We start from the raw sequence: 14,642 nt of genomic DNA, 5'->3' as shown, positions 1-14,642 counted from the left end.
GAAGTCTCCTGTTCCCTCCAGAGCTTCCTTGGCAAGCCATTCCCCGTACAGGTTAAAAAGAATTGGTGATAAGCAGCATCCCTGTCTTACACCTCTACCTATCTCAACGCTGTTGGTGTCTCCTGAGTCCAGTCTCACTTTGACTTTTTGCTGCATGTACAGGTTTTTGATTAGTCTTCTATCTCTCCAATCAATTCCAATTCTCTGTAGGATCCTCATTAATTTCTTCCATTTTACTCGATCGAAAGCCTTCTTCCAGTCGATGAAGCAGGCACATACTTCTTCCTTGACATCGAGAACTCTCTCTGAAATTATTCTCATAGTCATCTATACAGTTTATTAAAATATTCACTGTTCACTTTGAGAATCATATGAAACGAATAAATGCATTCTGCAGACTTGTTATTAGAACAGGTGATACATACTGCTACTGTTGGCTTTTAAGGATTAATACATCTTTGTTAAGTACCTTTTATGCTGAAGCAGAAACACTTCTGTTTATAATTCCCAGGATCAACATACTTCATTTAACATTTAGTATTACAACCATTCCATCTCAATTCAACAAGTTTGGAAAATATAAGTTGCACTTAATTACAACCAAATTCTGTACACCTTTGTATGCAAAAAGTGTAGTCCCTTCAGAATTAGTACGTGCAGTGTACTGTGAATTAGCTTTGAAAGTAGAATTATTTCCTGACAACATTGCATAGAAATAGTTGCAATGTAATTTTTTGCCAGGTTGAGCAAGCCATAACTCTAAAATTCTTAGTTGCAGGCACTTGTCTTTACCCTCAAATTGTAGATCTATAACAGTACTTATACAGCATATACTGGGATACTGTGAACGACCCATTCTTCAAGTGCCTGAGCACTGCGGGTCCCAACTTTTTGTTGGCTCGATCTAAAGACATTTGGTAGGACTCCTTGGACAAGGAATCAGCCAGTCGCAAGGCCTCTACCTGTACACAGGACAGCACAACACAGAAAAAAGCGGACAAACATCCATGGCTTGAGTGGGATTCGAACCCACGGACCCAGCGACCAAGCAGCAGAAGGCCCACGCCTCAGATCGCGTGGCCACTGCAGACACCTTATAAAGCATATTTGCCTTATTACTCTTGGAAACCAATTCACTGGAGCATTTTAGGTCAAAACTTACCAAAAAATGTCATTGTTTTCATAATCTGGTCAAAACATGAGATTTATGAAGCCACACGTCTCTAAACTAAAGAACTCTCAAGAGAATGAAGCTTTCAGGCAGTCCTCAGACAATAAGGTGGAACAGGCAAAAAAGACCAATTTGCATACCTCATTTACTTGTGTGTCAGCCAACATATTCTTGTTATTTCTACCAAAGATGCACTGACATATGGTAATAACAGACTCGAGATTCAGCATTAAACTACTACTCAACTCTGAACTCAATTTGGCTTCAAACGTCCACCAAGGCATCACCAACAATGTTAGCAGATGAGCAGTGTCCTCATGGCACAAGTCCTTGCCTGCCTCTTACTGCTTCCCCACACCACCATATTTATCATTCTACCGACTAACAGATTGTTCCCTCTACTCCTTCCTATATAAATGGGCATCATGTGTTTGCTCCAGATCAATAATTATGCAGTACCTGACACTCTCTATGAAATTGGGTAAAGGTAAAGTACAGAAAAGTTAATGTTGTGCAACCTCAAAGAACCCTACATAAAATTCAGACACCCAGATATTGCAGTAGACTTTCCAAATTTTTCTAAAATTAAGACCAAAGTGGTATGTTCTAGCTGATGCTTATGGTACATGCACCATGTACATACAACAGGTTGAGGAAATGATTTTGTGTGTGTGTGTGTGTGTGAAACAATATGAATGAGAATTGTATATATGGTGTGTGTACTTCATATATTGATGCATAAACACAAAGTATTACTACGAATGAGCTTGATCATATAATAATAGACTACAAACAGTGGGTAGTAACAGACAGAGCAACTCTCATCACAGCAACCTGACAAATACATTGCAAATCTTGTGTCAAAGATACCTGAACTGATTAATCATTATACTGCCAAACAAGCGCGATAACAGCCAAAAGAAAACCTACAATCAGAACAATGCATAATTATGACAGACTTCTCAGAGAATTTTTAATTTATACTCCAACATGCCTTGCAGGGTTTTCAATGGGAAAACAATCAAGCACTTAAAATGATTCGCTGTCAGGACGTTTTCCATTGTCTATTCTTTAAACCCCACGATGTTTCGGAGGCTGGTTCTGTCCCCCTCTTCAGGTAAGAGGTACCTACTCTGTTGGGTCCCTTAGACAGAGCTAGTCTAATCTACCATCATCAAAACCCTTTAGAATTGAAAAAACAAGCAACTCTTTGTACCTTCCGTGCTTATATCAAACATCAATATCTGCAAACTTTGTCCTTCTGCATAAATAGCGACTTCCTTGATCAAAATACGTGATAATTTTATGAAGTTCAAAAGATAACACCTATGTACTAAATTTCCCAACCCAAAGAAGTTTATTTTTCAGTTACGGCAGTGCAGCTCAATACAAAACAGATATAATTTTATCAACACTGCAAACACCTCATGAAGTATTCAATTACTGCAGCCAGCAACAAACACATTACATTATTTTATGTCCAAAGGAGAAGTAGATTGCAGATCAATTTGATATGGAAGTTGCAATATTAAGAACTGAAGTGTATAACTTCCAGCCATTAAATTATAGGACAATCACTACAGCTGCCACTTTTCTGTCTCTATCTTTCACAACACACAAAATAACAAAAGAAAATGGAGTAAATAGCACAGACATACTGTTATTTCAAATGATTATGCTCTCTTCACATGTTGCCTGGGAGTATGATGGTCATTGGTGGTTGTGTACTGTTCAAGAAAGACACAAGACCATATGTCCTATGTAAAATTCATGCAGACTCATGGACCAAATTTTAACTTATTTTGGCCTTAAGAGATGACTGCTGCTGAAACGAAGATAACATTCTGCTTGTCAAACATGCACCCGACAATAAGGCAGGTCAAACACAACATTTCACAAGAGTTACTATCCCAAATTGAGAAGAAACGCAGGAGTAGGTGTTCTCACTGATCAGATATTAACCACACACATAAATGTACATAAAATGGAACCTATGTAAGCTTTAGGTAAGGAAACATATTTACCATATATCTGCACATTTGTGACAGAAATTACAAATTGTGTGTGTGTGTGTGTGTGTGTGTGTGCAAGTAAGAGATAGAGCAAACAGACCTGACTAAATGAGGTATGCAAATGCGGCTTTTTCGCAGTATAATAAAATTGCATTCTACTTCAGCTCAATTATCTGAGGACTGCTTGAAGCTGCAACTTCAGTATTAACACTCTTTAGAATTCTTCTGTAGGTGATAATGTGTACAGAGTTGTATACTTGCATCTGTTAACAATTCTGAGATATGTCACAGTACAGACCCCATTTTTGGTTAGTTTAGGAAATAAATGTAATTTTGTGATAAGTTTTAATGATAATATATACTCGAATTAGCTAACAATAACAACACAACCAATATTACCTAAATGTTCTCTAATAGATCTACATTTGCAAGGTAAAATAATATAAATCGAAGGTTCCAGAGTTATTGTAGTGTTAACTTTATGAAAATAGTATATGTGACCTTTTTATTTCTGCATACTTCTCGTATATTGACAATATTTGTGAAATGATAGCATCAAGAAAGCTCAGTACTTGTGTACTACTTCATAAGAAGTCACATTTGAAGACCAACAAGTGTCAAATTCTGCGACTGATAAAACATTCATTTATTGACTTATCATGAAGTGAATCATTACGGAAGCCATCAAAAAGGTGAGAAGTGAAAATTGTATATACATAATGGACATGATATCAGCCTATGTTTCTAATGCTTACAAAGGCAGTTCCAAGAAATCATCGAGGAAAGAGTTCCTGTTAAGATGATTGTCTGACATGCTGAGATGCATACCTCAAATCAGATCAATCATGTAATTGGGAAGTTTTCTTTACTACCAACAATCTTCAGAATACGAAGTTACCTAATGAATTAAATATTTAAGAAATGTAAACTTACATCTAACAAACAATGAAATTTATGTGTGCATGCCATCTTAGAAGACTTGCCACATTTTCTTCTCGCAAAATGAACTGACAACAAATGATTTTACCAATAACACCTTTTACTCTTTAAAGTCTGTAACTGCTATAAAAAATTGCATAGAAGCTGATATAAACATTTTTCCTCAATATACAGCCGAACAACTTTCCCAACTTTGTACACTTCATTCCACAACAGCCTGTGTATTAGTGATATACATACAGACAGCAGAAGATACTTTATATTGTCTTACTTTGTCACTTCCTTCCAGGCCACCAGGTACAAAATTGATTTTAATGAAACAGAAGATAATCTCTGTTGTCTCAGAACCTGTTATGGTACTTTGACACAAGGAACAGCTTTACAGTATGGGGACACTGTTATACCTACAGATGAATTTGACCATCAACTTGCCTAACCTTTCTACCTGGTTGCAGAGGTATTCACCAATATTAGCACTAACCCAAACCATTCTAATTTTCATAACCTACTTCTCAACATTCAAAATAAATCTTAGGAACCTTTATAAAGTACATGAGGATCAACCATTGCTATTCAACAATTCACTAGAATTGAACAAGGATGCCACTAAAAAACTTAATGCCAAAGCAAAAACACTTGTATGTTATTAAATTTACACATACCAAAATACCAGCACAGTTTGTCATGCTGCAACAAATAATTCTGTGATAGCATTAAGAAAACTAATTTCTTAAAAGGCATTACAATGACACTTTTCTTAAACCATATTTAAAATTTTATGAAATGGCTAAGAAATGAATAATTGCCAATGTATTGTAACATGGGTCGGCATTGCGACCTGGATTGTCAACCCTGATTTATTCATGTCAAATTAAATCAGTTACAGAGGTCTGCACATACAGTCAACTCTCTACAACAATGCCAGACGCAACAATGTCAATAAACAGACAACTAAACAGTTTATTGACATTGTTATGCTGCTCTCACCACAACACGTCACAGTAACAGTTAATTTCTTAACATGTCTTATACAACCTAAAATAACCCAGAATTGAAAAAGAAAGAAATATTTTACAATTTTTCATGCTCTGCTTGTAACATTTTTATTAATATGCAATCAATGTGCAAATGCAGGGGCATAAAACCAGTTATCTCTGATGCTATCTTCCTGTTACCTGCATATTGCACAATGCCCTTGTCTACATAAAATTATGGTTTCACTAAGCCACAACAGCAATGTTCTTAGATCGGAACACACGGAAAGCATGTATGGAATATGACATATTGAGAACAGCTGAATGAGCAAACAAACAAGGTCTGCTACAAACATGACCAAAAAGATCAAACGTTCTGTAGGTGGAAATGATCGTTCTTTCAACTTGACCTAACCATATTAGGTCAGCCGTATGTAGGCTACCGTATTAATACTTATTTAAGATCGGGACCCTTTGCGGCAAAGGCAAATCAACTGTGTATGAATCATCATACTAAAATGAAAACTAATGCTGTTACTTTCACAACTATAACCTTCACATTTTATACGGAATATGTATTAGACACAATGATTCATAACAAAGCATAATTTATTTAGATGGGTGCGTTAAATGCTAAATATTACAAGGACTTAAATCAATACTTACGGTGTGGCACGTAAACTATAGTCGTTCGCTATTGTTTCTATTCCACCAGCTCTTGCAACAGCAACGTAACAGGATTCATTACCGAAATCAATGCCAATCACTGACATAGCAGCCATTTGCAATTACATATACCAGTGAACCTCTTATACAACGCACCAACTGCCAGTCACTTATTGCTGCAGAGACAACAACGAAACAATTTTTCTTCTACCTCTGCTTTCAAAGTGCGACCAATCATTCACCGGCGAAGTTTCTAGCACATGGGAACGAAATGCACACTAGAAGATAGGCTCGCACTTTGTGAAGAAAATTCTGGAACTGAACTAATGTAATACACGGAGCGAGTTTATTAACGGCTTACTGGACGTTCAGTTTTTTGCTTTAAAATGTAATATCAAATTCCAAATGCGCAAAGGAAGCACAAAAATACGTGGTTTTCGGACGTTATATACCAGCCTATAACGTTTGCAAAAACAAAATGCAATATTCTTTAATGTACAGAACGGACTGAACCAACAAATGTGCAAGTCAAATACCGGAAATAGGTCTTCATCCGCAGACTGCATCGATTGTTACCAACCATATAACAAATGCTTGCTTATATTACATAAAATCTCTATAATAGTAAGAATTGGTATTATAACTTTTTCCACTACCTATTGTCATCTGACTACAATTAATTAATTTGCGGATCTATAGAGTATAATAGGGATGCATTTACGTACGAATACAGCACAGATACCAACTAGAGTTAAACTGTACTGACATCTAGGAGAAGTGGATATACATATCAACGTTAGCGTCGGTACTTTAGGTCAGTCGGTAATAAGGTTAACTAATATTCAGTGAGCTCTCCGGCGGCAAGTATTAATATAAAACATGCTTGCTGCAACCATCATCAGAGCACCTCTGAAACGTCGGTAAACTTCTACCAGACTAAATTTCGCAATAATCCAGAAGTCGGTCATCTTATTTTTGAACCCTGATATTAAATGGCAAGCTTCTACTCCCATTTTCTATGTACAAGTGTACTTTGTTAAACTGGTTGTAAACTTTTTCTGACCTTCGTTCCATTTGTCTATAATATCAGAACAGCACATCCAAAATAAAATGTGCTGATCAGTACAGTTTGGAAAAATGTAAAAAGTGTTTGTACACAGATACCTGTATTCAACCTCATAACATTTGTTCATAACTTACACTTGAACCCTCAAACATTGTTCTCCAATCACTTCAGTGAATAATATGACAGTAAACAGAACATTTATTCAAATATATATTATTTATATATGTATCACCAGTCTACAGCAAAATACAGTTTTCTAAAAAAAACATAAAAAATACCATCATCTGCAGAAATGTTATTTGCTGCAGTTTGAGAAGTAATGTAAACTCTATGGGATTACACATGAACTATTCAGGACCCACCTTCAACTGTCCTTGAATCTCTCATCAGAGGCCTGGGCTGTAGATAAGATTTGGGAAAAATTTCTATGTTCTGCAAGCAGTCAAAATTAGATAGTGCAACAAATTCCAGAAGTTACATAATACAGTTTCAACAGGCATCAGCAAACATTATCAGAAGTATAGTCAACCTTAGCAACTGTCCTCTGGACATGACCACAGTCTCATTGATATCTGAAGATAGAACAGACTCTGATTTTGAATTTATGTAGAATGTTTGTTGAATTGTATGAAGGGTTTAGCAGTTTGATAGCTGGTGTAGCCATTTTGTTAAACATTATTTGTAGTACTTCCATTTCAGTATGTAAGACAGCTGAGATCCAAATTGCTCTGACTCTGAATTCAGCACATCTTGCTTATTGACAAGATGGTGATGTGGTGCCACATTCAGGTACATAATTGTGTGCAAACTCTACAACCAAATGAAACACTGCATTGCTCACATATATTAGTACTGTATCTTAAAATAGGAGATATTCTCTGGTCTATGTCCATGGTAAATTGAACATTACTATTAATGCTACTGAGATGTCCCAGGTCACCCTGGGACATCTCAGTAGCGTAATGAGTTAGTTAGAAATTTCCCAGGAAACTCCCCAGTTCTCTCATCTGTGAGGTCAATAATGAATGTATTTTTCCTGTGAGGTCAAATCATGAATGTATCATTAATGAGGAGAATCAACTGCAACCTTGTCTGTCTGTTCATATGAAAAATATTGGCACACAAGTAAAAAGGAAGTGAGAACACGTTTAAAATATTTATGCAGATGGTGGTGATCACCATGAAAACCTCAAAACCTACAGAACAAATTTTAGGTTTGTCAAATTGCTGACCCAGGAATTCTGGTAAATCCCTCAATGGTAACACAGTGAAGAGTTATACGTCATCAGAGCTCAGTGTCTAATATTCATATAATTAATCTCAGCTTTACACCTACAAAATAATTAGTTGATTTTTAAACTGACTTGCACCATGTAACGGCACAGCAGTATATTCAAGCACAGAGTTATATGATCTCCTTAATAAAGATAGTATTCAATTCAATGCAGACATAATAACAAGGAAGCACACAGACAATTAATGCACTACAGGAGGTGTCTGTAATATGAGAACTAAATAAGCAAAGTACAAGGTGTGAAAATGGACTTAAAAATCTGTTGTAATTATACTAAATAAGTTAAACCTATGAATCAATGTTAAGTAAAACCTTCATACACAGATCATATGGTTATAATACAGTACCATACAGCAGTTAGATAAGAACAATTACTATGTAAACTTTGGTATATGCCTTACATCTGATGACCAGTTTCTGAAGCAGAGAAAGTGCACAATGCATGCTGTACATGTGACGCTGTAAATAGAGGTAAGGGCAAGAAATTTCAAAAATATTTCTGCTATGAGGCAAAGTGGTTTCCTTTCTTTGCATTTGTTTCATATGAACTACAAGGAAGGGCAGAATTTATATCCATTGAAAACATTAACAATCAAAGTGCTGCTTCTTAGTATATAAGGTATGGAAATTTAGGTGTTCTAAGGCATTTTCATAACTACTGTATAATGAATTTGAGGGTAGAAATTATTGTAACATGGCTAAAAAAATCTGCTAACTTGCTGGCATCAGTAGAAGTCAGAGTGTTCCATGCAAAAGAAGCATAATGAAGTTTAGATCTCACTGATGAAAAATATAACATAAAAAGATGAAAAAGTTTTTGCATGAATGAAACCAACAGTTCGACAGCTTGTGAATATATGTAGTCCACATTATTGTGAAAAAAACTTAGTATCAATGAATAATTCTCAAATCTTAACCACATACATATTATTTATACAAGAACCACAAAGATTGTGCTCAAAAGGAATCATGTTAGTTTTCCTAGCAAAGGAAACAACTCTAGTTGTAAAAAAGTAAAAGTAAAGCTGTCCCACTATACACCATGTAGGCGCTTGGGGGGAGTGGAGGTATAGCTCCTACTCATTCTTGACCTTGGCACTAGATGGGGGTGAGTGGTCAGCATCACGCCCCGGCCGGCTTTACCCCCGGGAAAGGACCCTGGTACCCATTGGATAGGAGGCTGGGTGGGCCCCAGAGCCGGTCTGGACGCAGAGGCCAGAGGAAAAATCCTCTGCCCCCGTCAGGGATCGAACCCCGGTCGCCCAGTCCGTAGCCAGTCACTATACCGACTGAGCTATGCCAGTACCAACATTAATCTTTATCTGGTCCATTGGGCACCAGTCCTGTATGGAGTCGATGTTAATTTGAAGGAAAATTGCAATCATGAATCAAATTAATATTCCAAAATATTTGATGATGATGAATGGTGATTGTCACTACTGGTTCAAGAGAAGTACCAGGGAAAGAAAGAAACCTGTGATAAGAGAATGAAAGAAATAACAATAATAATCTCGTGTGTAAACCATTTGTTTTATATTCATTCAATTTTAGTGGTCTGGCAGTGCACAACTAGTCAAACCAGGGCATTTGCCACTCAATTGTAACATTTTGTTGAAGCAGTTGTAAATGATCTTTTAAGAAATTTTCACAAGTATTATTTCCTTAAATTTTTCCTGTCCTTTTTCTAGCAACATATTAGGCAGTATCCAAAAGTTATGAGAATTATCTCATAATGATGTCATTGATAATATTATGATTTTCCAGTTAAGTGGAGACAGCGAATATACTTGTGCTGAGTAGTCTGCTTCATATAATCTACATTCTGTTATATTAGTCACACATGCAAAGCTATGAAGATGTGTCTGTGTTCTCTGATTTTATAAAATTAACTATTTAAGACAATTGTTAGTTTGCTTTGAGTTTTGTTTAAACTTGGTGAAACAGGTTATGATACATATGTTTTGAACAAGTGCTGGAGAAAGCACTTTCTCTCCTTCTTCTTACTTAATGGATTACAACATAGCCTGTTCCGGTCTCTCGTTTTCCCTCCATAGTTTCTAGGGGTGCCCTATAGATTAGAATCTCTCTAGCTGGTATTCCAGGATTTGTTTTGATACTTTTCCTTTGGCAATAGTTCTGTGTGTGATTTACATGTTTATATGTAATTTATTATTTTCTGAATTACTGGCTCTGTTCCCTATTCATTTCTAATGCCTTCATTTCTAAAACTTTCTTGTCTTGTACATCCTTTGACTGACCATAACAAATATTTCTGCTGCTTGCAGTTTTCTGATTTCACTTGTAATTGTCCATGCCTCACTGCCATACATTAAAACAGGGACGGTCGTAATATAAAATATTAGCTGTGTATCTTGTCTTGTTTTTCCTTTAAGTGTTCATTGAATTGTGCCACCAATAGCCTGAAATTTTTGAACCTTTTGATTTATATCTTGGTCCTTCTCATATGTCACATCACAACCAAGATATCTGAAATGCAATTTATGCTCAAGATGCTTTATCATAAGCACAAATGTAAAGATCGTTTTGAAGATTCAAAAAGGGATACACCTATGAAGGACACTAACCAAGTGCATCTAGACAGCTTTTCTTGTGATGAAGTTGTGCATCACAAATTTGTCTTCATAGACCAAAACATTGATCATCAGTACAACAGATATGCCACAGCATCCATCAGAAAGTACTATCAAAACACCCCAATAAGTGGCAAAATTAATATCAATTGGTTCATCATGACAATAAGTCCACTCATAGAACCTGCACATCCAATAGTTCATCACCAAGAACAAATTCATCAAATCTTGCTCCCTTGATACCGTTTTCCCAAAGATGAAATTGAAAAGCAAAGGAAAGAGACATAGTATTTTGAAGATTCAGAAAACCTGCATCAGTTAAGTATTTTGATCTCAATACTTAATTGTATTATGAAAGAAGAGTTTCTGATAAACTTCCAATGATGACAGAACTACTGGTCTTGTCGAAAAGGGCATGATGAAACATTTGATCATTTAAAAGAATCTTTCTTTATGAATGCATTCTTCTAACTTGTGGGTACTATCCCAAACACAGGGATAAGCATGCTCTTAAAGTAAAGTATTTCTTTGGTTCACCATTATCAGTTTTATTACATTTGATATTGATTTAATGTGCATGAATTTCATGGTATATCATTTAAGCTGATTACACTTTCAAAGCTATATCAACCTTCTTACAGACTTCAGCATAAATACTTTTTCGTATTGGGACAATTTATCCTCTGTCATGCCTTCTCAACAACATTAGTGATTAGCAAAGCTTCACCTCGAAGCTACTTTACATATGAATAAATATGCAACAGAACAAAGCTTTGTGATACTTCTATCTATAACTCTTTGTTTCTGTATGAAGCATGATTTGCAAACATTTTTCACAAAATCCAACGAAAATAGCAGAGTCCTGGGACGATCTTATGTGACTGTAAAAACTGATAGCACATCACTGAGTCTTACTACACCCCATTACATTACTTAATGATTCATTAACACATTAGATGGCAGCTTTGATGTAGGTAGAGGTAAAATTGTGCCTGTGCTTAATCAAAGGCCATGCCATGAAGATATTCCTGTGAAAAATTAACCACCACATAATAAAGCCATATGGGACATGGAGATAAAGCGTTGCACATTCCTGGCACTAGATAAGGTAAGTGGTCAGTTTCATGCCCCAGTCTCTTTGCCATCAGAAAGAGCTCCCACCCCCATACACACTAGTCGCAAAGAGAACATCCTTGTTCCTGCTGGGAATCACAACCTACTTATAGAAAAAGTGAATGTACAGATAACATTACATTTATGACACATTTGCAAGCATTTGACTTTTTCCAATGAAACAGCTCTACCCATTCCTCGTTGCTTGGTATACACTGAAAAGAAAATAGTTTTAATTTAATTTTTATTTAATTGCTGTACCATCTGGTTACCCTGCTAAACATCGTAATGGAAGTAGCAATGGCATTGAAGTTAACTATGGTAACCACATCATGATATTACCAGGGAGGATCATGAGTAATGATGTCATTATGGAGGATAAATCCCCTATACCGTATCAAAAGGTACAGGTATGGAATAGTCTCCATACCAAATTTAACATAAATCTTTTCAGCTGTTCTTGAGTTATTAGATGCATATGGATGGACAAAGGCTTAATAGGCACTATACAGAGATCTGAACTAGCCTAAAAATGCAGAAACTGCGAAACATAGCTACAGTATATCTAAAACAGAGGGAGGGAGACTGGTATTTGCTCTTTATCAATTAAAAAAATCGTTGTACAGAGATAAAATCTGAAAGACACTGGCTACATGTACACAGTATTTTCTGTTACTGCAATTCAAGATGCATGATATACATTAGAGGAGGGATGACTTCAGATAATTTGACAGAATTACTGGTATTAAATTCTCTAAATAAGAAGAAGTATGGCATTCTACTTCACTTCATCATAGAGGTCTGCACTTGGTAGCACAAATATTATTTGGGTTCAGACTGAATTGAGGACTGGTTCAATGATGTCAAGCAAATATTATATAACATTTTGGGTCATTATTTTTTTCACAAAGAAAAAGTTAGTTACACTCGTCTTATGCTCGTGACACTGTGATGGTCTGGAAATAAATACCATCTGCTTGATTTTCTAGGGAATATTCGTAGCTGCCCTCTCCCAGAAATAGTTCATCTTATCCTTGCATCATTCCTCAAATTACTTCAGATTTTCGTAGTGTTGTAATTCATTAAAGGATTAATGGCATTTATGCATTCAAAGAAAAATGTGGTAATGATATGATAGGCTTGGGTGGGGTACAGGTAACATATTCGAAAATAAACTCCAGGCTACAGCCAAATTCTCCTCAGGCCAGTCTGGATGAAATTATAACATTTTGGCCTATGCAGACCTCTACTTGAACAGTTGCTCTACATTAAGACTAATGAAGAAAGGGTTACAGAGTCTCAACAGAAAGAGAAAAGGCTGTGCTTGTATCTAGTACTGTTGGTGCTGTTTTCTAATGTCACAGACCTAAAATATTTTCAATTACAACTTTCTTCGGAAATTATCTACCATATGTTGTGCAAACAAAAATTGAAGTGTTAAATAAAACACGAATACAATGTTTATGGATGTATTAGTATGTTCAGCTACTGGAGGTGGAATTATGCTAAGGGATTCCATATATACACATTTACAGTTCATGTACTATTGATGCTGCAATGTGAAAATGGAAATTTTCAGTAGATGTTAAATAAAGGCTCTATGCTGCCCACAAAACATATATCATCTTCTCTTTCTTAAACATACTAAACAGTATTAATGTTGTCAGTGTCTGACAGTGACAACATGTAATACCTGCAAATTAATCTCTTTTGCTAAAATTATGAACCATTAAAATTGTCATGTATAACATTCAGGGGTCCTACATTTATGGACTGATATAGGTTATGTGCAGGTACTGTTATCTCACTTTAGCCCACAATCATTTCCATTAATGGAAAGCTCAGAAGACTGTGCTGTACGTACCACACAAAATGAGAAGATAATATTTATTAGAGACATTCTGCTGTGTAATATGGCGAAATAACATTAAAATTAATATTATACATCTACACAGCTATCACTTATTCACGTCTCTTACATGTTTCGGTCATCATAGACCATCGTTATTATTAAAATAATGTAGATACAAGTGATTACTGTAATGCAGGACTTGATCGGATCTTCAATGTACAACATTTGTAAATACAGAGGTGGAAAGTTAATATAAAATTATTTTTATAAGCAGTAATGAACCAAAATAATTAATTTATGCCAACATGTACTTGCAATATGTCTACATTTAGTAGGAATGGAGATATGACTCAATACAACCTCAAAACTGGTGTGCTGAATCTGAAATATTTATATATGTAAGTAAACATCTTGTACCTTTTGGATATAGGTATGGAAATAAAGTAATATAAACTTGTGACTTGCTGTTATAAAAGAGGGTATTTTTTAGGTACCATAAAATAATCTTCAGATATTCATTATTCAAGTCATCAGTGCTGTAAGACAAAAATGAATACGTAACAGAATGATGATCTAATTACTGACTTGGGGGGGGGGGGGGGGGGTGTATGGAGTGGCAAGGAAGTACAGTGAAATTATGTGTCAGTGAGTGGGGTGCATTGCCAAACCAGTTAAATGTTATATGTTTTGATAAAGGCTTCACAGGTGGGGTTGTGAAGATCAGAACTGGTAGCCATATGCAAGATTGTCATAGGATTTTCTACTAAGCGATATGTGTATTGAGTATGAAGAATATGTTCTGGATACTCAACACACACATATGGCTCTTAACAGAAAATACAATGGCAATGTTCCATATAGCTACCATATGTAGATAATGAACACTCTAAAAAAAAAAAAAATATATATATATATATATGTTCTAGTGTGTTCATGTGTATATGTATGTACATGTATGTGTGTG

The 14,642-nt window shown here is 35.7% G+C and overlaps 1 protein-coding gene across 1 annotated transcript in view; it reads right to left on the bottom strand.

The window, feature by feature from the left end:
- Positions 1 to 6,314, bottom strand: part of Hsp110 (heat shock protein 70Cb) — a 29,825-nt gene extending 23,511 nt beyond the window's left edge. Inside the window, exon 1 of the mRNA XM_022064433.2 lies at positions 5,763 to 6,314. Coding sequence (XP_021920125.1) covers positions 5,763 to 5,878 — 116 coding nt within the window. The 5' untranslated portion in view covers positions 5,879 to 6,314. The remainder of the gene's footprint in view (positions 1 to 5,762) is intronic.
- Between the last annotated feature and the right edge of the window lie 8,328 nt (positions 6,315 to 14,642).

The sequence above is a fragment of the Zootermopsis nevadensis genome, unplaced genomic scaffold (assembly GCF_977971745.1).
Source record: "Zootermopsis nevadensis isolate Lab colony 2312 unplaced genomic scaffold, Znev_1.0 Znev_ptg000012l, whole genome shotgun sequence".
Classification (NCBI taxonomy): domain Eukaryota; kingdom Metazoa; phylum Arthropoda; class Insecta; order Blattodea; family Termopsidae; genus Zootermopsis; species Zootermopsis nevadensis.
Note: the sequence above shows the minus strand (reverse complement) of the source record. Positions and strands in the feature narration are given on the sequence as shown.